Source organism: Dipodomys merriami, unplaced genomic scaffold (genome assembly GCF_024711535.1).
Source record: "Dipodomys merriami isolate MVZ:Mamm:240054 unplaced genomic scaffold, mDipMer1.0.p SCAF_41, whole genome shotgun sequence".
Taxonomy (NCBI): Eukaryota; Metazoa; Chordata; class Mammalia; order Rodentia; family Heteromyidae; genus Dipodomys; species Dipodomys merriami.
The window spans coordinates 10,916,044-10,941,038 of NW_027205715.1; the positions used below are offsets into that span (position 1 = coordinate 10,916,044).

At 42.2% G+C, this 24,995-nt stretch overlaps 1 protein-coding gene across 1 annotated transcript in view; it reads left to right on the forward strand.

The window, feature by feature from the left end:
* LOC138806995 (leucine-rich repeat-containing protein 36-like) overlaps positions 1-23,784 on the forward strand; it is a 41,766-nt gene extending 17,982 nt beyond the window's left edge. The window contains exons 6-14 of the mRNA XM_069992541.1: positions 2,330-2,460; positions 4,659-4,710; positions 7,642-8,082; positions 11,808-12,097; positions 15,489-15,654; positions 16,920-17,065; positions 18,631-18,754; positions 22,054-22,168; positions 23,449-23,784. Coding sequence (XP_069848642.1) covers positions 2,330-2,460; positions 4,659-4,710; positions 7,642-8,082; positions 11,808-12,097; positions 15,489-15,654; positions 16,920-17,065; positions 18,631-18,754; positions 22,054-22,168; positions 23,449-23,674 — 1,691 coding nt within the window. The 3' untranslated portion in view covers positions 23,675-23,784. The remainder of the gene's footprint in view (positions 1-2,329; positions 2,461-4,658; positions 4,711-7,641; positions 8,083-11,807; positions 12,098-15,488; positions 15,655-16,919; positions 17,066-18,630; positions 18,755-22,053; positions 22,169-23,448) is intronic.
* Positions 23,785-24,995: the final 1,211 nt, after the last annotated feature.

Sequence of the window (24,995 nt, forward strand, 5' to 3'; positions counted from 1 at the left end):
TATTTCAATAGTTTTCTTTATAAGTAAATAGATTTATTATTTAGATTTTTCTCATATGTAAAGAATTTTTCTCACTGGGCCAGTCTCTGCATCAATGCTGCATCTCTGTTGACCAGCTATTAACATACACTTAGAGTCACCACTTAGAAAACATGCCCACCCCAACCCAAAAAGCCAAACAAAGCCCTAAGCATAATCCTCCATGCTTGCCCCATCTGAAAATAATTGGAGTTTGATGCTGTGTCTTCTCTAAGGTGCATCTGAACATTCATACCCTTCCTGTTTGTGTGTGTGTGTGTGTGTGTGTGTGTGTGTGTGTGTGTGTGTGTGTGTGTGTGTGTGTGTGTGTGCGCCAGTACTGGGGCTTGAACTCAAGACCTAGGTACTGTCTATCCCTTTGTTATTTCTGCTCAAAGTGAGCACTCTACCACCTGAGCTGTAACTCTCCTTTTAGCTTTTATGGTGAATAATTGGAGGTAAGAGTCTCATAGACCTTCTCTCTGGGCTGGCTTTGAACCATCATCTCAGATCTCAGCCACCTGAGTAGCAAGGATTACAGGTGTGAATCACTGAGCCTGCTCTGTATTTGCTGAGTGTAAACTCTGGCCCTGGTACTTCCCATGATCTCATTTAATCCTCACAACCTTGAAGTTGTTTGACCGGTGAAGCTGAGACCCAAAGAAGTGAAATAACTTGCCCTACTTACATAGTAAGTGGAGGAGGCAGGGTGCTGACTCTAGTCCATATATTATTAAAGTCTTCCTCCAACTCTCTTCTTCCTTCCATTTATTCTGTACTTCACAGCCAGATTAATTCTCTTAAAACAGCATGATCACTAATTATATTTGCCTGCTCAGAAACTTCCATGGTTCCCATTGAACTACTATATTAATTCTAAGCTTTTTGACCTGGCATGCAAGCCTCCTCTAAGCTCTGGTTGCAACTTTATTTCTTCAGCCTTGCTTGAAACCTATCTCATTTCTCCACTACAATGTACAATGGTCCAATCAAATCAGACCACTCTTTTCTCCCCACAGAGTCCTTCCTTTTGCCCTCCTTTGACTATAAACTAATACACTACTCTGAAATACACTCATAAAAGCCTACTTTTTCTTTATGGCCTGCCTCAAAGTTCTTTCATTTTAATGAAAATTTTTTTTAAATTCCTCAACCAAAAAGATACCTTCTATTTTTGTAAATTCATATAACTTGCCTTCTGGAACATATACTCTGGACATAGAAAAAGCAAACATTCCCTGAAGCACTTTCAGCATCATTCTTATTTTTCTGTCAGTCGTGGAGCTTGAACTCTGAGTCTGGGCATTGTCCCTGAGCTCTTCAGCTACCACTTGAGCCACAGTGCCCACTTCCCACTTTTTCTGTGTATGTGGTACTGAGGAATCAAACCCAGGACCTCATGCATGCAAGGCAAGCACTCTATCACTGAGCCACCTTCTCAGACCTCAGCATAATTTTTAAACAGTGAGGCCAGGCATTGGTGGCTCATGCCTATAATCCTAGCTACTCAAGAGGTTGGGATCTGAGGACTGAGGTTTGAAGCTAGCTCTAGCAGGAAAGTCTGTGAGACTCTATCTCCAATTAACTAGCAAAAAGCCAGGAAAGGTGAGGTGGCTTAAGTTGTAGATCATTAGCTAGCCTTGAACAAAAAACAAAAACAAAAAATATTAAGAGACAGCAACCAGGCCCTGAGTTCCAGTCGTCTTACCAGCACAAAAAGAAAAAAGAAAAAGATCGCAGTGTGGGTATTGCTAGTTTGTGTTTGCGTGTTTGTTTTGAAATGAAGTCTCATGAACCTTTCTGCCTGTTCTGGCTTTGAACTTTGATCTTCAGAATCTTAGCCTCCTGAACAGCCAGGATTTATAGGCTAGGATTACCAACAGCACCCAGCAACTGTTCTCATTTTACAAGTGAGGAAGTCAAAGCAGAAAGAGGCTGGTCTAAATAGTGAATCAGTGCAGACTGCTGAGTAGAGCCTGGAGATATATAATGCTAGGAGTGGTCCCAGCATCTCCTGCAGCAGATTCATTATTCACTGAGGAAGTGTGCAAAATATGATTTGCCTTTCTCTTTATTTCTATGGACATGTCATAATTTATGAAGTCATTTCATATCTATTGTTTTTTCACCTCAACCCTAAAAGGTAAGCAGTTTGCATTTTATTATCACCGTTTTATAAAACAAAGTGAAAGATTGCAGGAGGTGAAGTTGTTTTCTCTAGCTCACCTGGATTCCATTATCTTTCCCTGGAAAACATGCTGCCTTAGAGGTCTGGTCAGAGCTTCAGTGCATTCCTTTTCTTTTAATGCAGATGCAAACAAAGGACTTTTTATTCCCTTCCCCAACCGAGAAATAATAAAGGATTCCCTAACCAGTACTTCTGCAACCCAGGGCAATGGTACACCTGGCCAGAAATCAGACACTTTCCCACTGGGGACACAGGTAATGTATTCATTCTCTTGCTGATAGGATAACTAGCCAAAGGCTAACACTAATAACTTAATGGACTCTCAGTTCTTTATAAAGGTTTAAAAGTACTTGTTTGATATAGGCATTTTGGACCCTCTAAAATGAAAAGGCAAGATGGGATGCAAAAGAGCCTTCTCTGTTAATATCAGTCTCTCACTAATCTCATATCAAATATCATCTTTTTATACATGTAACTAATATGTTTTTTATGTCATAGTTATTTTAGCGCTCAAAAGTGATGTGTAACAGTTATAGTTTGGGGCTAGTTATAAACTTCTTTCATGTCTCCATATCCTGTTCCCTATCTTCTTTTTTTTAATTAAATTTAATTAATTAATTGATTGATTGATTGATTTCTTGCCGGTTCTGGGGCTTAAACTCAGGGCTCAGGCCTTGTCCCTGAGCCTCTTTGTGCTCAAGGCTAGCACTCTATCACTTGAACCACAGCACCACTTCCAGCTTTTTCTGAGTAGTTTGGAGATAAAGAGTCTCATAAACTTTCTTGCCAGACTGGCTTCAAATTGTGATCCTCAGATCTCAGCCTCCTGAATAGCTAGGATTACATGTATGAGCCCTGGTGCCTGGCTGCTCATCTTCTTAAATTTTCTGTATTTACCTTTTGTTTTATATATATATATTTAATATATGTATAATATATATTATATAGAAAACCCTACATTAATTATACAGCAGGACAGATGACAATGGGAAAGTAGAGATCCTACAAGTTATGGCAAGAATTAAAAGTAACTAGTTTTCAGTAAAACAAACAAAAAGAAGAACACTTTTCATTGGTTTGTGTTTAAAGCTCTTACTTGGGTGACTTAGAAATGACTTCTACACTCCCCCCCCCCACCTTTTTTTTCTTTTTTGGTGTTAGTCCTGGGGCTTGAACCCAGAGACTGGGTGCTGTTCTTGAGCTAGTGCTAGTACTTGAGCCACAGCTTGACTTCCAGCTTTTTGGTGGTTAATTGGAGGTAAGAGTCTCACAGACTTTCCTGCCCAGTTTGACTGGGACCCACAATCCTCAGACCTCAGCCTCCTGAGTAGCTCTGTTTACAAGTGTGAGCTACCAGTACCCAGCCTCTATTGCCACTTTTTAAAAATCTTAGACTTAAGGAAAAGGAGATATAGATATAGGCTATTTCAATCTAGAGATTAGGCAATTCTTAGACTTAAAAATTGTGGGTTTTTGTTTGTTTTTGCCAGTCCTGGGGCTTGCACTCAGGCCCTGAGCACTGTCCCTTGAGCCTCTTTGTGCTCAAGGCTAGCGCTCTACCACCTGAACCACAGCCCCACTTCCAGCTTTTTTTCTGTGTATGTGGTACTGAGGAATCGAACCTGGGCCTTCAGGCATGCTAGGCAAGCACTCTATTGCTAAGCCACATTCCCAGCCCCCAAAAATGTTTTAAAAACTAAAAAGAGGAAATAGAAGTGTGGCTCAGGTGGTAGAGGAGCCAGCCTTGCCTGAAAAAGAAAAAAAGCAAAATGAGAGCATGAGGTCCTGAGTTCAAGCCCTACTACTGGCAAATAAACAGACAAAAGAAAGGGAAAAAGAACACTACTCAGAAATTATATTTTGAAGTGAGAGAAAAAGGAAATTGAACAGCTTGCTATAAGTCTTTTAGCTTAACAAATAAGGAAGTAAGACTTCTTATTTGGTGTGACTACTGTGAAGACACCGAATACTTCAAGCTACTAATCAAACCTTAGATTGCTTTCTGTTCTTGCCTAGTTATGCCTCTGATTGATTCCTAACATTAAAACTTCTATTAATTCCTGGGGTTGATACTGAGATTTACCAGAACATAAAATAAATATAAAAATCACTTGAACAGAAAAGAGAAAGTTCAAGAAAGTGACCTATCATTTGTATGCTGAGGTATTTGAAGCAGAGAAAATACAGTATTTCAAAGTTCAAAATGTCCTTTACTTTCTAAGGATGTTTGGTATTTTCAAAGAGCCTCCTTACCAGCTCTAAAGCAACTCTAGAACCTTGTATTGTGACAGCTTTAAAACAAGCTCCACCCTACGCCTTTGCTTGAATATCTATTTCCTTTGCTTGCAAGGATGGCCATCTTTACTAACAGGAAAGGACTCTGAACGTGGTCCAGTGAACTCTTGTCTAAATGTCCACAGATGCCCTTCTAAAATTTTTAAACTTTTTTTAGCTACAGGAAGTGACAAGAAGAGAGATACCAAGTGACAACCACCAGGAAGATGGTAAATATTTTGCTCACTGAATAAATATTTTTCTTCATGCTATCAAAGAAATCTGGATGTGATGAGATTAAAAGATGGTGGTGATATAACTGTGGGACCCTGTTTGGCCCATTTTCTGTTTTCCTGGGAGGGAGAAGAAAGGCGGGAGGGAGAGAAGCAGGAGCGCCTTGGATGCTAGTAGCTGGGCAGCCTTTCTGCTCTAAGGGTTGATGTTCTGTCTCCTTTGTTCTTGTCATATTGGTTATTCTGTTTCTTTTTCTTGCTTCCCTTGCCTTCTGAACTTTTTGTGTTATTTTCAAAATGACAATTAGTGTCTTTAACTTTATTTATTTATGAATCTAGGGCTTTTACTTATTAGCTGGCACTCTACCACCTGAGCCACCACCACTAACATAATTTAAAAATTAATCAACAACATAATTTAAAAATTAATCAACATCTTAAGTCTTCCCTTGGATAATTTTTTTTTTTTTTTTGGGTCCGGTCGTGGGGCCTGAACTCTGGGTCTGGGCGCTGTCCCTCAGCTCTTCAGCTCAAGGCTAGCACTCTACCACTTGAGCCACAGCGCCACTTCTGGCTTTTTTTCTTTTTGCTTATGTGGTGCTGAGGAATCGAACCCAGGGCCTCAGGCATGCAAAGCAAGCACTCTACCACTGAGCCACCTTCCCAGCCCTTCCCTTGGATAATTTAACCTTACTGTACTTTTCTCCATTTAATCCCTCCTGATATGTCTTATTCCTATGGATTTTTATTCTTACATGTTTTAAAACCCTACAAGATGTTTTATGCAATGTTTATGCACATTTACCCACTTTGCTTTCTTTTTGCTGATTTTTTTTGGGGGGGTCCGGTCGTGGGCCTGAACTCTGGGCCTGGGCGCTGTCCCTCAGCTCTTCAGCTCAAGGCTAGCACTCTACCACTTGAGCAACAGCACCACTTCCGGCTTTTTTCTTTTTGCTTATGTGGTGCTGAGGAATCGAACCCAGGGCCTCATGCATGCAAGGCAAACGCTCTACCACTGAGCTACCTTCTCAGCCCCTGCTGATTTTTTTTTTTTATCCCAAACTTCCCTCTGAGATGATTTTCCTCTAGTTTATGCTACATGCTTTAGAATTCACTTTAGGCCTTTGGTTATGAAACCTTCATTTCACCATCATTCTTAAATAGCATTCTTGCTGAGTATAGATTTCTAGGTCAACGGTTGTTTCTTTCAGAATATTACAGTTATGGAAGTGGTGCTGTGGCTCAAGCAGTAGAGTGCTCGCCTTGAGCTGAAGAGTGCAGGGACAGCCCAGAGTTCAAGCCCCATGACCCACCAAAACAACCAAAAAAACCCCCCAGAATATTGCAGTTATTCCACTATATTCTATCTTTTGTGCTTGCATTTGAGAAATCAGCTAGCAGTCTATAACTCGTGCAAGGATCATCCATTGCTGCTTTTAAGATTTTCCGTTTTATTTGGAGTTGAGGTGTGGCTCAACTGGTAGAGCACCTAACAAATGCAAAGTCCTGAGTTCGAACCCCAGTATAAGAAAGAAAGAAAAAGAAGGGCTGGGAAGGTGGCTCAGTGGTAGAGCGCTTGCCTTGCATGCCTGAGGCCCTAGTTTCTATTCCTCAGCACCACATAAGCAAAAAGAAAAAAGCTGGAAGTGGCGCTGTGGCTCAAGTGGTAGAGTGCTAGCCTTGAGCTGGGGAGCTGAGGGACAGCGCCCAGGCCCAGAGTTCAGGCCCACGACCGGACCCAAAAATAAGAAAGAAAGAAAGAAAAGGCCGGGTGCTGGTGGCTCACACCTGTAATCCTAGCTACTCAGGAGGCTGAAATGAGGATCATGGTTCAAAACCAGGAAACTCCATGAGACTCTTATCGCCAATAAACCACTAGAAAACTGCAAGTAGTGCTATGGTTCAAGTGGTAGCGCGCTCACCTTGAGCTGAAGAGCGCAGGGACAGCGCCCAAGCCCAGAGTTCAAGCCCCATGACTGAAAGAAAGAAAGGAAGAAAGAGAGAGAGACAGAGACAGAGATAGAGAGAGAGAGAGGAAAGAAAGAAAGAAAGAAAGAAAGGAAAGAAAGAAAGAAAGAAAAAGAAAGAAAGAAGAAAGAAAGAAAGAAAGAAAGAAGGAAGGAAGGAAGGAAGGAAGGAAGGAAGGAAGGAAGGAAGGAAGGAAGGAAGAGAAAAAAAGGAAGGAGGAAGGAGGAAGGAAAGAAAAGAGGAGCTAGGAATGTAGCTTAATGGTAGTGTTTGCCTAGCATGCATGAAGCCCTGGGTTTGATTCCTCAGTACCACATAAACAGAAAATGTTGGAGTGGTGCTGTGGCTCAAGTGGTAGAGTGCTAGCTTTGAGCAAAAGCAGCTCAGGCACAGCACTCAGGCCCTGAGTTCAAGCCCTGGGCCTGGCAAAAAGAAAGAAAGAATAGAAAAGAAAATGAAAAGAAAAGGGAAAAAAGAAAAAAGGGGGAGGGAGGGAGGGAGGAAGGAGGAAAGAAGAAAGAAAAGAGAAAATATCTTCAACAGGAGAACAGTCTAAATTATCTGTTGTTCTTGAAATAGAAATCCCTTGTCATCAAGAGTAAAGCAGACTTAATGTTATTGCAAGTAGTCTAAAAAGAAATCAGAGACCAACTATTCTCTATAGACTCCATGCATAAAATCACAACTACCGTCATATGAAGGTATACTAAATATCTGGAAACTACCATTTGAGGAGGAAATTCCTAGGGAATTTGTCTGATAGGAAATTTATCTTCAGAGTGTTACAGGCTCTTTCTTGTTTACCCAAACATCTCATATGTTTTGGTATCTATGTGAAAGACCCTTCATCATTTTATGATACCATTTGTCAAATTAGAAACTGCCTTTCTCAGAGGTACCCCAGCTGAACCAAGAGGAATCCTCATGATGTTTTGTTTTGTTTTCCTTTGGTGGAGACAGAATTCAAACGCTACTCACCTTGTCAGTGCACAGTCCGATCCCCAGAGAAGATGAGCAGGGATGGGTACCGAGTATCCTTTTTGGACAGCAAGAGTTCAGTTTCTTCTCCAGAAAAGGACTTGTTAGGAACACCTGATACCTACCAACTTCCCCATGATGACTCACTGAGTAAACGTCTAGATGTGGGTGACTCCAGCCAGATCCATCCTTATCAGATACCTTCCAATGTCGGTCTGGAAAATTATGATGGTCATTATTCTCAAACTCTACCCCTGCACGGAAGTCATGGTAAAAGGCCCCAGAGAAGCAAGAACTTCCGAGAGTATAACATAAAGCCTTCAAATGACATAAAAGCTGCCACATCCCATCCCTGTGGAGATTTACTGATGTCTTTGTCAAACCCAGACTCCAGCACCGGAAGGCTTTTGAAGCTTAGTTCAGGTAATAGCTGCTTTTTAGTTCATATGGCTTTGTTATAGGCATGAAGATAGAAGGTATAACTGGAAATTTTGATATTGGCATTTCTTAAATTTTACGAGCAATTGGGATGGGAAGGGGAAACAAAGGAGGAGGCTACAATGCTTGATAAGAAATGTACTCATTATCTTGCCCATGTAATTGTAACAATAAAAAAAAATTACGAGCATTTAAAAAATTGTATTTCATGGGCTGGGATGTAGCTCAGTGGCAAAGCGCTTGTCTAGCAAGTGCAACGTCCTGGGTTCGATCCCCAGTACCAAAAAAGAAAAGACAAAAAAAAAATTGTATTTCAGGGTCACCAGAGGTCCATGGAACTTCTAAACCTCTTCAGGGTATGAGTTTAGCATGACAAATATGTGAGAGAAAATGGGTAAGAAGGTGAGCTTCATCACTCTGTCATTTTAGTTGAGTAGCCTTCCGAAGACCTATTGGTAGCAGTATTTAGTCTTCTCTCTAGCCATAGTCACTGCTATTCTGAGTTACTTTTTTAAAAATGCTAATTTCAGGATAAGGATGAAGATTATTCTTCAACTACTTATTAATTTAGCCAGTAAAATTCACTAAACATCTGTTATGTGCAGAGATTTTTTTTTTAGCTCTAGATAAAGTAGCAAAATAAAAAAGTCCCATGTATATGTTAACATAAATGTTTCAAACGTCTCTACATTCATGGAACTTACATGTTAATAAAGTAAGACAGCTGATAAGCAAGTTAACATATGAACATGTCAGGTGATATTAAGGTCTGGGATGAAAAGTAAGTGTATAGAAAATAATAAGAACAAAGTGGTATTTAAATTAAATGATCCAGGGCATCATAAAAGTAAAGATTTGAGGGACAAGTCTGGTGGGTGGCAAATGTCACCTGGTACTAAAGAAGAATGTAGAGTTGAATGAAGTTGAAAGTATTGTTATGTGGATACCTGGGGTTTGAACTTTCTAAATCGCATACAAGTACAGTTTTTGAGGCTGGAACATGCTTACTATGTTCAGGGGACGTCAAGGAACCCCACTTGAGTACAGTGAATATACTGAAGGGTATAGAGGAAGTTAGAGAAGATGACTAGCCTTTTTTCTGGATTAGGCTATAAGTTGTAGAAGCAGAAGAGTAATCTTCCTTAAGAATCACTGGATTAGCCAGGCACCAGTGGCTCACGCCTATAATTCTAGCTACTCAGTAGGCTGAAATCTGAGGATCATGGTTCAAAGCCCTCTGACAGGAAAGTCTGTGAGACTCTTATCTCCAATTAACCACAAGAAACCGGAAGTGGCACTGCAGCTCAAGTGGTAGAGTGCTAGCTTGAGCTGAGGAGCTTGGGGACAGGGCCCAAGCCCAGAGTTCAAGCTTCACCACCAAAGAAGAAGTTGGCTGTGAGCAAGCACTGGTAATCCTAGCTACACAGGAGACTGAGGATTGGGGTTTGAAGCCAAGGCAGGAAAGTCTCCAATTAACCACAAAAAAAGCCACTAGTGGAGCCAGAGTTGTGGCTCAAGTGGTAGAATACTAGACTTGAACAAAAAATAAACAAACAAAAAGCTCAGGAATAGAGGCCAAGCCCTGAATTCAGCTCTAGGACCAGCACACACAGACCACACACACACACACACACACACACACACACACACACACACACACACACACACACACACACACACACACACACAGAGTATAGATTACATTAAAACTGAGACTGGATTAAAATCTCACCTAGAGAGTGAATATAGATAAGAAAGACACCTGAGGACTGGACCTGAGCCATCCAAGAATTTGAAAGATGATACAGCACACAGAGTGCAAAAGAAGCAACCTGTAAAAGGGTGCTGCCTCAAAGCCAGGGAGGAGATAGCACTAGTGCTGTGTCAGATCCCTGGGAGGAGTCAGGACTGAGGAGTGGCCGTGCTGTTTGGCAATACCAATGATATTAGCAAACAGCCTCAGGAGATATGTGGAAATAAAAGCTTCATTGAGATGAGTTCAAGAAAAACTTGGAAGTATAGCAATAGAGTTACTGAACATACACAAACCCTTCAAGGAGTTTCAGCAGGAGCAGAGAAATGGAGCTGGAGGAGGGCTGAGGGCCTGAGAGGCTGATAGAAATGCTCTATGAGAGAATATTGAAAATGGATGCAGCAGAAAATGCAGACAATTATGAGGAAAAAGAACAATATCCTTGAGTAGAGAAGAAGAGATGGAATGTATCCCATCAATGGAGAATAGCCGTAGATGAAGCACTGGCAGTTCATCTGTTCAATCAAGGAGGAGGCAGAGAAGTTATGGTTATAAATTTACAATTGAGTTGATAGCTTCAGTAGTGGGATCCAGTAAGCTTTGTGTGTGTGTGTGTGTGTGTGTGTGTGTGCCAGTGTGTGTGTGTATGTGTGTGTGTGTGTGCGCGCGCGCGCGTGCACGCGCCAGTCAGCACTAGGACTTGAATTCAAGGCCTTGAGATCTCACGTGGCTTCATCAGCCATAGCTGGTATTCTACCACTTGAGCCATACCTCCCAATCCAGCTTTTTTTTTGATTAGTTGGAGATGTGTTTCTTGGCTTTATCTGCCTGCGTTGGTTTCATATTTTTTCACTCATCAGATCTCAGCCTGCTGAGTAGCTAGGATTATGGGCAGGAGCCACCAGCACCCAGCTTCCAGTGGATAATTTATTTGTTTATTTTCCTGGTACTGTGGTTTGAACTCAGTACCTCCTGCCAGAGCCAGCTTCAAACCACAATCCTCAGATATCAGCCTCCTGAGTGGGTAGGATTAATTACAGGCACCAGCACTTGGCTATTAGTAGTAGTCGTGGTAGTATTTTGATTGCCTATGTTTTCTCAGTGAAAATAAGGTCAGCATCCGAGAAGGAAGGAAGGAAGATTAGTGCTGGAACTTGAAGAAAAAAAGAGCTGTAAAAGTATCTTCTCAAGATATAGAAGAGTGGGGCTGGGAAGGTGGCTCAGTGGTAGAGCGCTTGCCTTGCATGCCTGAGGCCCTGGGTTCGATTCCTCAGCACCACATAAGCAAAAAGAAAAAAGCTGGAAGTGGTGCTGTGGCTCAAGTGGTAGAGCACCAGCCTTGAGCTGAAGAGCTGAGGGACAGTGCCCAGGCCCAGAGTTCAGGCCCCACAACCGGACCCAAAAAAAAAAAAAGATATAGAAGAGTGACTCATATATTAAAAAAACAAAAAAAGATGTGCAGTACTAAGGGTCCAGACAAGCTAGTGAGGAAGGTCAGGACAGAGGCCTATTGAATCCAGTGTAGTAGTACACGTCTAGAATCCCGGCTTCACAGGATGTGTAGGTAAGAGGATCCCAGTCTGAGATTCATCCTGGTTAAAAAGAGAATAAGATCTTATCGGAAAAACAACCAAGGCAAAACAAAAGAGCTAAGGGTATGACCTCAAGTAGTTGAGTACCTGCCTTAGTAGGCAAGGATCTGAGTTCAAATTCTAACACTGCCAAAAACAAAAACAGTCTCATTCTGCTGCTGTGGGCTAGGCTTAGAGTATGTGGACACCTGGATGTAACTAGAGTTGAGTTTTTTCCAGGTAGAAGGAGAGCAAGTTTCCAAGAGTTGAGATATGCTGGGGAGCAGTTATTATTATTTGGATTCCACATTAAATACTGATGGGTGTGAGACAGGCACTGGGAAGCTGAAAGGCAAGTTCATTTCCTGATTTCTTTTCCTCCCCAGATCTGTATGCCGCCACCCATTTCAACAGTGACCCTGCTCTGCTGGTCAGTGTTGAGCACCAATTATCCAGCAGCCTCAGTGATTTAACACCAGCACGTGGTTCTTTCCCAAACAACCCTGTCCTGGGAAATGCTCCTAGAACACTGCTGTTGCCTCCTGGGACGTCAGAAGACAGAGAAATTCTGGCCAGGAGGTCATTAAGCCCAACAAGGAGAGGATTCAAGCGGAAGGACAATATTTTTGCCAACCTGAATCCGAAGCATGGTTTCCAAGATGCTACAGGCATCGAGGCAAGTGTTGGCTTGTTTGGGAATGTACAAGAAACACTTAGGCTCCACCACCAGCATGGGGTTCTGTTGGGAATCACGGTAATTCTGACCAAGAGGCTGAGAGATTTTTAGAGGCCTATGGCTAAAATCCCAGGCTAAAATCTGTGATTCTTTCTACCCTTGGGAAAGTCACATGCCCACTTCATACCCACTGCCCTGCAAAGGATCTGTCCCGATCTACTTCCAGAGCTAAAGATGATAGGGAAACACTTTGGTATTAAGAGTTTTTCTCTTCTTAGTTTTTAAGTACTTTGGTAATAAGAGTTTTTAGCAAGGGAAAGAAATGAGGAAGTTGCTGGCTAGCTGAAGATCTCTGAAACATGGATGGCTTTAAATAATCTCATTGGATTTATACTTTTTTTTTTTTCAGCCACAAGTGACTAACTTGAACTAGTTCCTATAAAAGCATTTCTTTGTGCTAAGCACTGGTGACTCATTCCTAGCTACTCTGGAGGCTGAGATGTGAGGATCAAAGTTCAAAGCCAGCCTCAGGCAGGAAAGTCTGAGACTCTAATTAACCACAAAAAGCCAGAAAAAGAGCTATAGTTTAAGTGGTACACTACAAGCCTTAACCAGAAAAAAAGCCAAGTGAGAACACAAGGCTCTGAGTTCAAGTCTCACTACTGGCATCAGAAAAGGATAAATTAACTTTCTTTAAAAAAAAAAAAAAAAAAGGTGGGGGGGCAGGTACCGGTGGCTCATGCCTGTAATCCTAGCTACTCAGGAGGCTGAGATCTGAGGTTCATGGTTCAAAGCCAACCCAGGCAGGAAAGTCCTTGAGAGTCTTATCTCCAATTAACCACCAGAAAACCAGAAATGGTGCTGTGGCTCAAGTGGTAGAGTGCTCCCCTTGAGCTGAAGAGCTCAGGGACAGCACTCAGGCCCAAAGGTCAAGCCCCATGACTGACAAAAAAATAAAAAAGCATTGCTTTACTTTGCTTTCTAGAAATTCAAACAATTCTTCCCCGCCCCCCCCCCCCCCAAAGTAAGTAGCAGCAAGGAGATAAATTAGTTAGATTATCCAGGGAACTTTTTAGCTAAAGGTTGGTGCAGAGAATGAATGCAAAATTAAGAGTGATTCCCACATATCTAGTTCATTGTAAATAAAGTCTCTTGGGCTTTTCTGCCAGGCTGACTTTGAACCATGATCCTCAAATGTCAGCTTTCTGAGTAGCTAGGATTACAGGCATATGCCACCAGCACCCAGTTTATGTTGGGTATTTTCACGATAGGGACTTGCTTAATGCCTGATCTGGACTGCACTGTGATCCTCCTATTTGTACTTTCTTTGTTGCTGGTATGATAGGCGTGAACCACTGTTTTCAGCCTTGGTTTGGATGGAGTTTTAGGGACTTTTAGGCCCAGGCTGACCTCAAACCTCAGTTCCCCAATTTCTGTCTCCCAAAAAGGTAGGATTACAGGCTTGAGCCACCACACCAAGCTTTGTGTTTTTGTTTTTGATTCTTAATACTTCATCTTCAGTTTTTATAACTTTGGAGGTGGTTATAATTTCCATGCACCAAAGGGGGCGGTCTTGTAATACTTTCTATAACTTTTGATCTCTCTCTTCTCCCCCTCCCCCCTACCATTTCAGCCTATTTTATCAAACAAAATCACTGTGTGTTAGTGCATTTAGGGTAGAGACAGACCAATCAAGATATTTGGGATGCCATATTACTAGGATTGTCTACAGACATTTTTTCATATTTATTTAATTTTACATTGCTAAAATGTTAATGCATTTTCTGGACTACCTTTAAAACTCTAATTTCTTTATCATCAGATACTGGGTTTCTTTACATGGAAAGCTTTCAAAGACCTATTTGAATATAAATATAAAAAGACAACCTTTTTTGGTTGGGATTAGTTACCTGTAAGTAGAACCCAGGGACTTGCATATGCTAGGCAAGTGATCTACCACTATGCTGAATATATCTGGAGTCTCTGATTATAAATATAAAAGTTGCCAGGCATCAGTGGCTCATGCCAGTAATCCTAGCTACTCAGGAGGCTGAGATCTGAGGATCATGGTTCAAAGCCAGTCCGGGCAAGAAAGTCTGTGAGGCTCTTATCTCCAATAAACCACTCAGAAAACCTGAAGTGGCGCTGTGTCTCAAGTGGTAGAGCGCTAGCCTTGAACTGAATAGCTCAGGGACAGCACCCAGGCCCACAGTTCAAGCCCCATGACCGACAAAAAACAAAAAAAGTAATATGCCTCAAGCCAGAAAGCTTCTGAAAAGAAAATCTGTCATTCTAGCTCTGCATATATAGCACAAATAGGAGGATCAAAGTCCTGGACAAAAACCTTATCCAGAAGGGGGAGAAAAAAACACTTAGTTTTATTTTTAACTCAAGAAAAAAGGAAAGCCAGGCACAGATGGCTCACACCTATAATCCTACCTACTCAGGATGCTGAGATGTGAAGATCATGGTTCAAAGCCAGCTGAAGCAGGAAAGTCCATGAGACTCTTATCCTCCAATAAACCACCAGAAAACCGGAAGTGGTGCTGTGGCTCAAGTGGTAAAACCTTGAGCTAAATTGCTGAGGGACAGTGCTCAGGCCCAAAGTTCAAGGCCCACAATGGACAAAAAAATAAGGGCTAGGGGTATGGTCATACTCCTGCCTGCCTAGAGTGCCTGCCTAGTAAGTGAAAATCCATGAGTTTAAACTCCAGTCCCATGAAAAAAATTACAGGATATTTATGTTTATTATATAACATATTAAAAGATTATTGTGAATTAGAACATCTTATTAAATTACTCTCAATTTTCCTTTTTTTTCTTTTTTTTTGGTGCCAATATTAGGGCTTGAACTCAGGGCCTGGGTGATATCCCTTAGTTTTTTTGCGAAGGCTTTCACTCTCCATCTTGAGCCATAGTTTCAGGTCGGGCTTTTTAGTGGATAATTGGAAATGAGTCTCTGAGATTTGTCTGCTGGGCAGGCTTTGAATCATGATTCTTAGATCTCAGCCTCCTGAGTTGCTAGGATTACAGGCATGAGACCCTGGCACCAGGACTTCAGTTTTACTTTATAATTTTTAAGTGTTCTCTATTTTCATCTTTCTATATTACATAATATATTGAAAAATAATGTTAGTGTTGATACATTCTTATTGTTATTATATTCGGAGAATCCCTATAGAAAATAATAATAGAAGATTTTATTACCTTTGAACTTGTCCTTGAATATCTTAAATGTTTGCCTTGGACATAAATAGTGCATTATTCAAATTAAAACTGAAAGATGAAACCTTTCTTTTAAAAAAATTAATGTTTTAAATGTCTGGAATCTTACTTCCCTTATTGTGTAAGAATGACAAATGGTTGGAGGGTTTTGCTTTTTTTTCTTGAGCCTCTCTCAAGTGACCTGGGCAGTTTGCATGGTTTGCCAGGAAACCACAGTCCCCCAATCTCTGCCAGAACCCCTCATGTGGCCACTGTCCTCAGACAGCTCCTGGAGCTTGTGGATAAGCACTGGAATGGCTCTGGTTCTCTCCTCCTCAACAAGAAATTTCTCGGTGAGTGTATGTCGTCTTGTGTCTGGCGAGGGTGGGACTTTGCTTCTGCTTAGTGCTCTGCTAAAAACCACGGAGCTTCAACTTACAAGGAAAATTGATCTTGTATCTATTATGAAACTTTTTTAAAGACACCATGGTTAAAAAGTCGACATTTTTCTTACATTTATATTTTTAAAATGAGCACTCTTTCTGCTTGTTATTGAGCAATTGTTTTGTTCTTCCTTTAAGAGTGTATGATATGTGTATGTACACATATGCATGTGCGTGGGTATGGGTGTAGTCTTTGGTAACATATAGAATGGCCAGATATGTATAATAGTGATCATACTAATAATTACAAAAAGATTTTATGCCGGGCACCGGTGGCTCATGCCTGTAATCCTAGCTACTCAGGAGGCTAAGCTCTGAGGATCAAGGTTCAAAGCCAGCCCAGGTGGGAAAGCTTGTGAGACTCTTATCTCCAGGAAACCACTGAGAAAACACTGTGGCTCAAGTGGTAGAGTGCTAGCCTTGAGCTGAAGATCTGAGGGACAGCACCCAGGCCCAGAGTTCAAGCCCCATTACCGACCAAAAAAAAAAAAAAAAGATTTAATCTCCTTGAGAGATACATTAGTCAGTAATGAATACAACAGAAATTAGGTCTGATTATCCCAGTTCTGAGATGACTATTATAATGTTATGATCTAAATTACTCAAGTAAATAAATGGCCTGGACTCTTTTGAGGGATTGTTTTTGATACATGGAGAAAAGATAGTTTTGCAAATGTTGGCTCCACGTGTTTATTTGTTGTTTAATGGGAGAAGAATTCAAAGAACTTTCACTTGTTAGCAAAATAAAGTTTAAGTAACAACTAAAAACTTTCAAGTTGTTTGTGCTAGGAATTTTTTTATTATTATTTCTAAGGGCTGAAGGTTTAGTTTAGCATTTGCCTAGCTGATATGAGATTCTGGGTTTGATTTCCCCAACACTGAAAAACTAAAATAGAGAAGTCACAGTGAATGACTTCCGTGTGGACTTACTGCTCCCATTTTATAGGAAAATAGTGCTCTGTGGCCATTGATGAGTGACTCTGGATGGCTTATGCTTTCCTCCTCAGAGCAAGTGGGGTATTGCTTCTTATTCACACTAAGTACCTCTTACCAGTCACTTGCTAAAGTCTTGGGGAAAGGAGATCATTAGATGATAGAGCCTGTAATTGTTGCCTAGGAATCCTGTGCCTTAGTTTTTAAGCTTGGCTGCTGTGCCCAACCTGAATTTTTGGCAGGTCCTGCCCGAGATTTGCTTCTGTCTTTGGTCGTCCCTGGTCCTCCTCAGCAGTGGGGTCGCACCCATCCTGAAGATGCCGGGAAAGCCTTCCGCAGGCGGGACAGTGACTCGAAGGAGGCTGGACAGCTGGTCCCTAGCGATGTGGTATGGCTCACTCACACTTCTCTCTCCACTTTACTAGAAAAGGACAGAGACAGGTAATCATTACCTATAGAGGCAAAATATGGGACAGTCAGGCTGGACAGCTCACGAACACAAAACTTGGCAGGATGGAGACGACTTGGAGGTTTTATAGGGATGACTCCTTTATTCTAATCCAAACCCCCAAAAAATCACAAAGGAAAGGGAGGGGGAAGTAAATGGCTGGGTGCTGGTGGCTCACGCCTGTAATCCTAGCTACTCAGGAGGCTGAGATCTGAGGATCACAGTTCAAAGCCAGCCCGGGCAGGAAAGAGACTCTTATCTCCAATAAACCACTCAGAAAACTGGAAGTGGCTCTGTGGCTCAAGTGGTAGAGAGCTAGCCTTGAGCTGAAGAGCTGAGGGACAGCGCCCAGAGTTCAAGCCCCATGACTGACAAAAAAAAAAAAAAGCCAGTCCAGCAGAAAAGTCTATGAGAGTCTTATCTCCAAAAAGCCACAGTGGAGCTATGGCTCAAGTATTAGAGCACTAGCTGTGAGCACAAAAGCTCATGGACAGCACCCAGGCCCAAAGTTCAAGCACCAAGAGTAGTGTGTGCGCGGGCGCACGCATGTGCACACACACACACAGAGCAAGTAAAAAATGCATATGGTAGAGTAGATTCGCACTGGTGGTTCATGCCTATAATCCTAGTTATTCAGGAGGCTGAGATATAAGAATCTCAATTCAAAGCCAGCCCAGGCAAGAAAGTTCATGGGAGTCTTAGCTCCAATTAACTACAAGAAAACCAGAAGTAGACCTGTGGCTCAAGTGGTAGAGCACTCACTTTGAGCAAAAAGAGCTCAGGGACAGCACCCAGGCCCTGAGTTTAAGCCCCCAACCTACCAAAAAAAACATTTTTTTTTTTTTGGGTCTGGTCGTGGAGCCTGAACTCTGGGCCTGGGTGCTGTCCCTCAGCTCTTCAGCTCAAGGCTAGCGCTCTACCACTTGAGCCACAGCACCACTTCTGGTTTTCTAGAGTCTCTTGAACTTTCCTGCCCGGGCTGGCTTTGAACCTCGATCCTCAGATCTCAGCCTCCTGAATAGCTAGGATTACAGGCGTGAGCCTGTAACCGGCGCCCGGTTAATCAAAAACAATTTTTTTTAAGTGCATACTGTCATGCTCTTGAAGGAAGGTTATGGTGTGTCCAGTAAGGGATGGCAGAGGCCTCGGCGATCGTCCTTTCTCCCTTCTAATGGAGCCAGGAAGTGAGATCAGAGGCATTTTACAGGATATTTAAACACCAAGTTTGGTTCTAGAAACTTTGAACATCTCAGAATTCCAGCCACCACCTGTTCAGCAAGAGTCGTGGATAATCCACAGAAAGACCATGACTCCATATGATAAATTGGTTCACTGCACTTGAGCAGTGTCTACCAATGAACTGAAGTTGTAGTGAGAAAGTCCCACTGATGCTGACTTCAACAAGTTAGCATTAATTAGAGGGAGGGACTCTCAATCTTCCTCTAAACACCTTCCTCAAGGTTTCAGATTCTTAATGTGGTGGTGTTTTGTTTTCTGATCTAAAGGAAAGTTTGAAACAAAAACTGGTCAGAGTGCTGGAGGAAAACCTCATTTTGTCAGAAAAAATTCAGCAGCTGGAGGAAGGTTCTGCCATCTCGATTGTGAGTGGGCACCAGTCCCATACACATGGTAAGTTCAGGAAGGTTCCTTATGGAACTTCCCAAAGTAACCTATTTAAGCAGCTTCAGTAGCTGCAAGAGCTATGTTTGGCTTGCTCTCATTATTTTTCCTTGTGCATTAATGGAAACCATCAGCTTGCCTTAGCTTTTTTATTTGTTTAGGGGAATACTGGGGATTGAACTTAGAGCCTTGTGCTTGCAAGGCAGGCATTCTACCATTTCACCCATGCCTCTAGCCTCTTTTGGCATTTTTTTTTTTTTTTTTTTGTCAGTCATAGGGCTTGAACTCTGGGCCTGGGCACTGTCCCTTAGCTCTTCAGCTCAAGGCGAGTGCTCTACCACTTGAGCCACAGCACCACTTCCAGTTTTCTGAGTGGTTTATTGGAGATAAGAGTCTCATAGACTTTTCTGCCTGGGCTGGCTTTGAACTGTGGTCCTCAGATCTCAACCTTCTGAGTAGCTAGGATTACAAGCATGAGCTACTGGCTCCCGGCTTTTTTGCATTTTTTAATGCTGGCCCTAGGGCTTGAACTCAGGGCCTGGGTCCTGTCCCTGAGCTTTTGTACTCAAGGTTGGTGCTCCACCACTTGAGCCATAGCCCTACTTCCAGCTTTTTGATGGTTAATTGCTACTGCCTTATTTTGGTCTTTTTTTTTTTTTTTTTTTTTTGTCGGTCGTGGGGCCTAAACTCTGGGTCTGGACACTATCTCTCAGCTCTTCAGCTCAAGGCTAGTACTCTACCACTTGAGCCACAGCACCACTTCCGGCTTTTTTCTTTTTTGCTTATGTGGTGCCAAGGAATCGAACCTAGGGTCTCATGCATGCAAGGCAAGCACTCTACCACTGAGCCACCTTCCCAGCCCTTTATTTTGGTCTTTTATAGTTTTTTTTCCCCCCAGATCTGAGAACTGAACTCAGGGCCTTACACTTGCCAGGCAAGTGCTCTTCCACTGAGCTAAATCCCCAACCCCTTTGATGGTTAATTGAAGAAATGAGTTTCATGGACTTTCCCACCCAGACTGGGTTCAAACCATGAATCTCAGACCTCAGCCTCCTAAGTAACTAGGATTACAGGCATGAGCCACCAGCACCATGCTTTTGGCATTATTTTTGAGGTCAGATCTTATTTATTCCCAGCCAAATTGAGCTGTGAACATTCTGCGTGTTTCCCCTGTCTTTGGGAATGATAGGTATATGCCACTGCAGTCAGACACTGTGCTCGGCAGGAGCTGAGGTAACAGGCCCAGGCCACAGTGCCCAGCCATTGGTTGAGATGGAATCTCTAGAATTTTTATGTACTGGCTGGCCTCAAACCCCAATCCTCCATCTCTACCTCCCAAGTAGCTAGGATGACAAGCTTAAGCCACCATGCCTGGCCTATTGCCATTATTTTGGAGAATTATATTTGTTTTTGTAATTACAGCAGTAGAACATGTTCTCTATAGAAAATATAGCCACATGCCTTGGCACTGTTACTGATGTTTTTCTGTATTTTCTTCCAATTTATCCTCATACATATAGGTTTGACTCAAAACTAAAACTTGTGTCCTAATTTTTTTGTTGTTGGATATGAGGCTTGAACTCTGGGCCTAGGCACTATCCCTGAGCTCTTCAGCTCAAGGTGAGTGCTCTACCACTTGAACCACAGCACCACTTCTGGTATTCTGATGGTTTATTGGAGATGAGTCTCACGGACTTTCCTGCCTGGCTGACTTTGAACCGTGATCCTCAGATCTCAGCCTGCTGAGTAGTTAGGATTACAGGCATGAGCCACTGGCACCCAGCTTGTCCTGATTTTTAATAATTTATGTACAACAAAATGCACATCTTAAGTTTGATCCTAGTCAAAATACAGCACATTTCCAGAAAGTTCCCTGGTACCCTCAGCAATCAGTTTCCCTGACTCTCCACACCCAGCAATCAGAGACATTCTAATATTATAAATATAATAGCATAGGCAGGCACTCCCTGAAATTGCACCATGTTTAACTAATTGCTTTTAATTCTTTGTTATTATAAACAAAGCTGCCATTACTTGTATTGATAGTTAGATAAATATAATTATAGAGAGAATCTGAGTAATTCTAAAGAGTTTCCAAAGTAGAAGTCACTCCACAATGAAAATGCTTCTCTCAGATCATGTTTCTTCCCTTCCGATGGAGTTGAAAGTCCAAATGTTTATACTATCATAAATAATACAATAAATATCTATGCACAAACCTTTGTGTACATGTTAGACTATTTTCCTAGGAGATGCTCCTAGAAGTAGAATTAGTGTATCAAAAGCTATGGGCACCTGTGAGACAAATCGCTCTCAAGAAAGGTGATTGTCTTTTACCCTCACAGTAGCAGTGTACCTATATGCCCTATTCATTCCATCATTGAGTAGTTTTTTTTTTAATGTTTTTGTCATGTGACAAGTGAAAGACAGACCCCATTTAAGTCTTGCTTTGCACTACTTTTAGGCCAGTATTTTAGATTATCTTCTATCAACATTAAGCCTCTAGCTTAGCTTCCCTAATCAAATAACAGGCATCAGGATTGCTGTGAAGAACTTGATTTGGAAGCACTGAAGTCCATTGCTAAATCTGATACTCACAAGCTCAGTCTCCACTTGCTTATTCTGAAAAGGAGTAGGTATCTGGACATCCTTTCATCCTTTCAATCAGCCATAGGGCCTGGTATAGCATTTTGACTGCCATAACCCTTCCAGAATCTTGCTACTTAAAAACTGATCCACATTAGCCTCACCTGGGAGCTTGTTAGACAAGTAGAATATTGAGGATCTTCTCATACTTACTGAATTGGCATCTATTTTTAACAAGATCCCTGATGATTGGTAGGCATATTAACTTTTCAGAAGCATTTTTCTAGAAGACTGGCTCTTTTGGGTCAGGTTCTTGTGCTTTTCTTACTTCATTAAAGCAGGCATTGGTAGCATATTTACAGAGGTAGATATGAATGTCTTAACCACAAATTCCTTGTCTGTAAGCTCCTTGTTGAGTTCTTACTTTGTACCTAACAGCATTCTATTTTCACAAACCACTCAGAGAAGGACATACATTCACAAGCCAGAATGGAGAATTCAGAGGGCCTAATGTTTGCTGACTGCCTATGCTCAGCGAGGTCTTGTAGTCTCCCTGAATCCTCATAGTGAAACTCAAAAAGATGAACTTCCATGTATAATACTAAGTGCTTGAATTTTAACTCAACTTTGTTCCTAAACCCCATTATTCTTGCCAATATAAACTCCCACTAAAGGCAATCACCTGTGATCCTACTCACCTCTGGCTACTGTACCTTTTGTAGATGATCTTCTGCGCAAAAACCAACAGCTGACCATGCAGGTGACTTGCCTGAACCAAGAACTTGCCCAGCTGAAAAAGCTAGAGGAGACAGTTGCCCTTCTTCATGAAAGTCAGAGGTAGGAGGAGGTCTGTCTCATTGACTTCTAGAAGTACATGTTTACTTCTCTTTATCTCTTCTGCTTTGCTTGCAGAGTTAATAATTTTCTTCATGTTAACAATAGTCTATGTGTATAAACCTCCTAAATCTGGCCAGGAAACTTCAGGGAGGCAAGGTGCTGCTTTTCAGTACTGCTTTTGTACACCATGGACTTAAGCATCTTTACTGGCATCGGTGTGTTATAACACCTTAATTTTGCAGGGTCTAACAGGACCTTTGGACACTTGTACCCCTAAACTCAGCCATCTGGCTCCTTTGGTAAATGTCTGCCAGCTAATGGTCATAGACGATGAATCGAGAACACTCAGAAGTGGGGAGTAAGAGGGAAAGAATCCAAACTATGCATCCTCTTCAGAGTCACTCAGTAATACCAGCCTCTTCACAGAAGAGCATGTTAGGATGCAGGCTGGGAGACCTGGGGGAGGCCTCAAGCCCTTAGGAGCATTGGTAAAGTTTAATCAGTGTATCTAATCATGGGTTTTATGATGATTTTCTTTCTTTTTCTTTTTTTTTGTCAGTCATGGGGCTTGAACTCTGGGCCTGGGCACTGTCCCTCAGCTCTTCAGCTCAAGGCAAGCGCTCTACCACTTGAGCCATAGCGCCACTTCCAGTTCTCTGGTGGTTTATTGGAGATAAGAGCTTCGTGGACTTTGCTGCCTGGGCTGGCTTTGAACCATGATCCTCATATCTCAGCCTCCTAAGTAGCTGGGATTACAGGCATAAGCCAGTGGCCCTGGGCTTATGATGATATTATCCTTGGAATTTTGATTTGGCCCATATACCTCTTCAACTAGAATAGTGCTGTAACACACAGCATTGTGTATGCATCACTTTTACAGCCAATGTGTGGGGTGGCTTTTAGCACTACAAAATAATAGAAAAAGCAGTGACAGCTAGCACTGGTTAGTTGAAGAGGACAGATTAGAAGAGACTCTGATTTAGGAGTAGAAATTAGAGGCCTGATCAGGAGCCAAAATCCTAGTGCTTGCACTTAGCTCATCATAAAAGGGCTTTTGGGAAGAAGAGAGAAATCACTCTCTAACATAGGAAATATCTGGAACCCAGTCAAACAGAATTGTAAAGATGAAACGGGTAAGTCTGCTTTTAAAATAACCCACTCATAACCTGAACACTTGTGTTGAAAGATGTTACATTTGTCTTTAGCCGACATTTCAGACCTGAATGGCGGTGTCTTCCCTTTCGTGATTTCATGACTGCCTTTTCCCCCCTGGGCTGCAGATCCCTGGTGGTAACTAATGAATATCTACTGCAGCAGCTGAATAAAGAGCAAAAAGGTTATTCCGGGAAAGCGCTCTTGCCTCCTGAGAAGAGTCACCACCTGGGGAGATCATCGCCCTTTGGGAAGAGCACGTTATCTTCCTCCTCACCAATGGCACACGACACGGGTCAGTACCTAATACAGAGTGTCTCAGAAGCTGCGCCAGAGCCTAGTTTATGGAGCTAGCATGGAACACCTTCACCGCCGCCTCCCTCTGGTCCCCGGAGGACTCAGCCATCACCACAGTGTGGTGGTGTTTACCCCCAAAGATTAAGAAAAAGCTTATTTGGATTACATTGTGTTGTCCCTCTGTGATAATTTTTCTTTTCTTTTCTTTTTCTTTTTGATGCAAGTCCTGAGACTTGAACTCAGGCCCAGGCACTATACCTAAGTTTTTGCTCAAGGCTAGCAGTCTACTGCTTGAGCTACAACTCCACTTCCAGCTTTTTGGTGATTAATCAGAGATATGAGTCTCACAGACTTTCCTGCCCAAGCTGGCTTTGAACAGCAATCATCAGATCAGCCTCCTGAGTTGCTAAAATTATAGGAGGATCATGGTGCCTGACTATAATTTCTCTACTATCTCCATCCATTGGGTCATTTTTTTCTCCTTCTACTCTCAGAAATTGTTAGTCTTAGGCATCATATCACACAGATGCATTTGACTGAAAACATTGAAAAGGAAAAAAAAATACTGGGCACTTTGCCACAGCCACTCAAAACTGTGGTAGAAAGATGCAAGATAATGTCTATCAGGTGTCTTCTGTATCAGAAGAAATTTTAGAGATTCTATATTGATTCACTAAATGTGGTATTTCTTCATGCCATAGTAAAAACGTGACATGTCTGGTGTCTATCCTAGAGTGGCCCGCTATTTAGTCAGGGAGAAGGGCTCACTATACCATGTGATGGAGCTTGATGCTTGAGATTGGTTCCAGTCTAAGCAAAAGCTTAGATCTCTCTGAGATCTTGGTGAGTAAATGGAAGCTGGCAGAAGATTCAGATTGTAGCAGGGAGAAAGGATACAGAGACCCCCAGGCCTGGAGTATAGTCTGGAGCCCATTGAAGAAACATGGGAGAGGGTGGACAGGGTACTGTGAGAGTGTATAATAGAACAGCCCAGTCTGAGCGTGGGAAATTCAGTATCAGGAAGAATAAGCTGGAGATTGTTAGGCAAAGTGTGTGGCTCAGGGCAGGGGCAAAGGGAAAGAAAAGCTACGGTTGGAGGCACTTTTGCACACAGGCTCTGAGGAGGGGGTGTGGTCCACTGTGAATTGAAGGGCTGATAATAGGAAAGGAGCCAGACACTCCATTTTGTGGTGTCTTGCAGAGTTTCCTTCAAGGGCAGAAAAGTGAGGGCTATGTTTGAGGCTTCCTCTGTGACAAGGGACTGCTGATATAGGTAAAAGCCATGAGAAGCTGGCAGCAGAGAAGAAGGCAGGGGGAAGGCAGGGGCATGCAGCTTTAGTGCCAGCCTGTCCTCAGTGGCCATTTTATCTTTAGGATT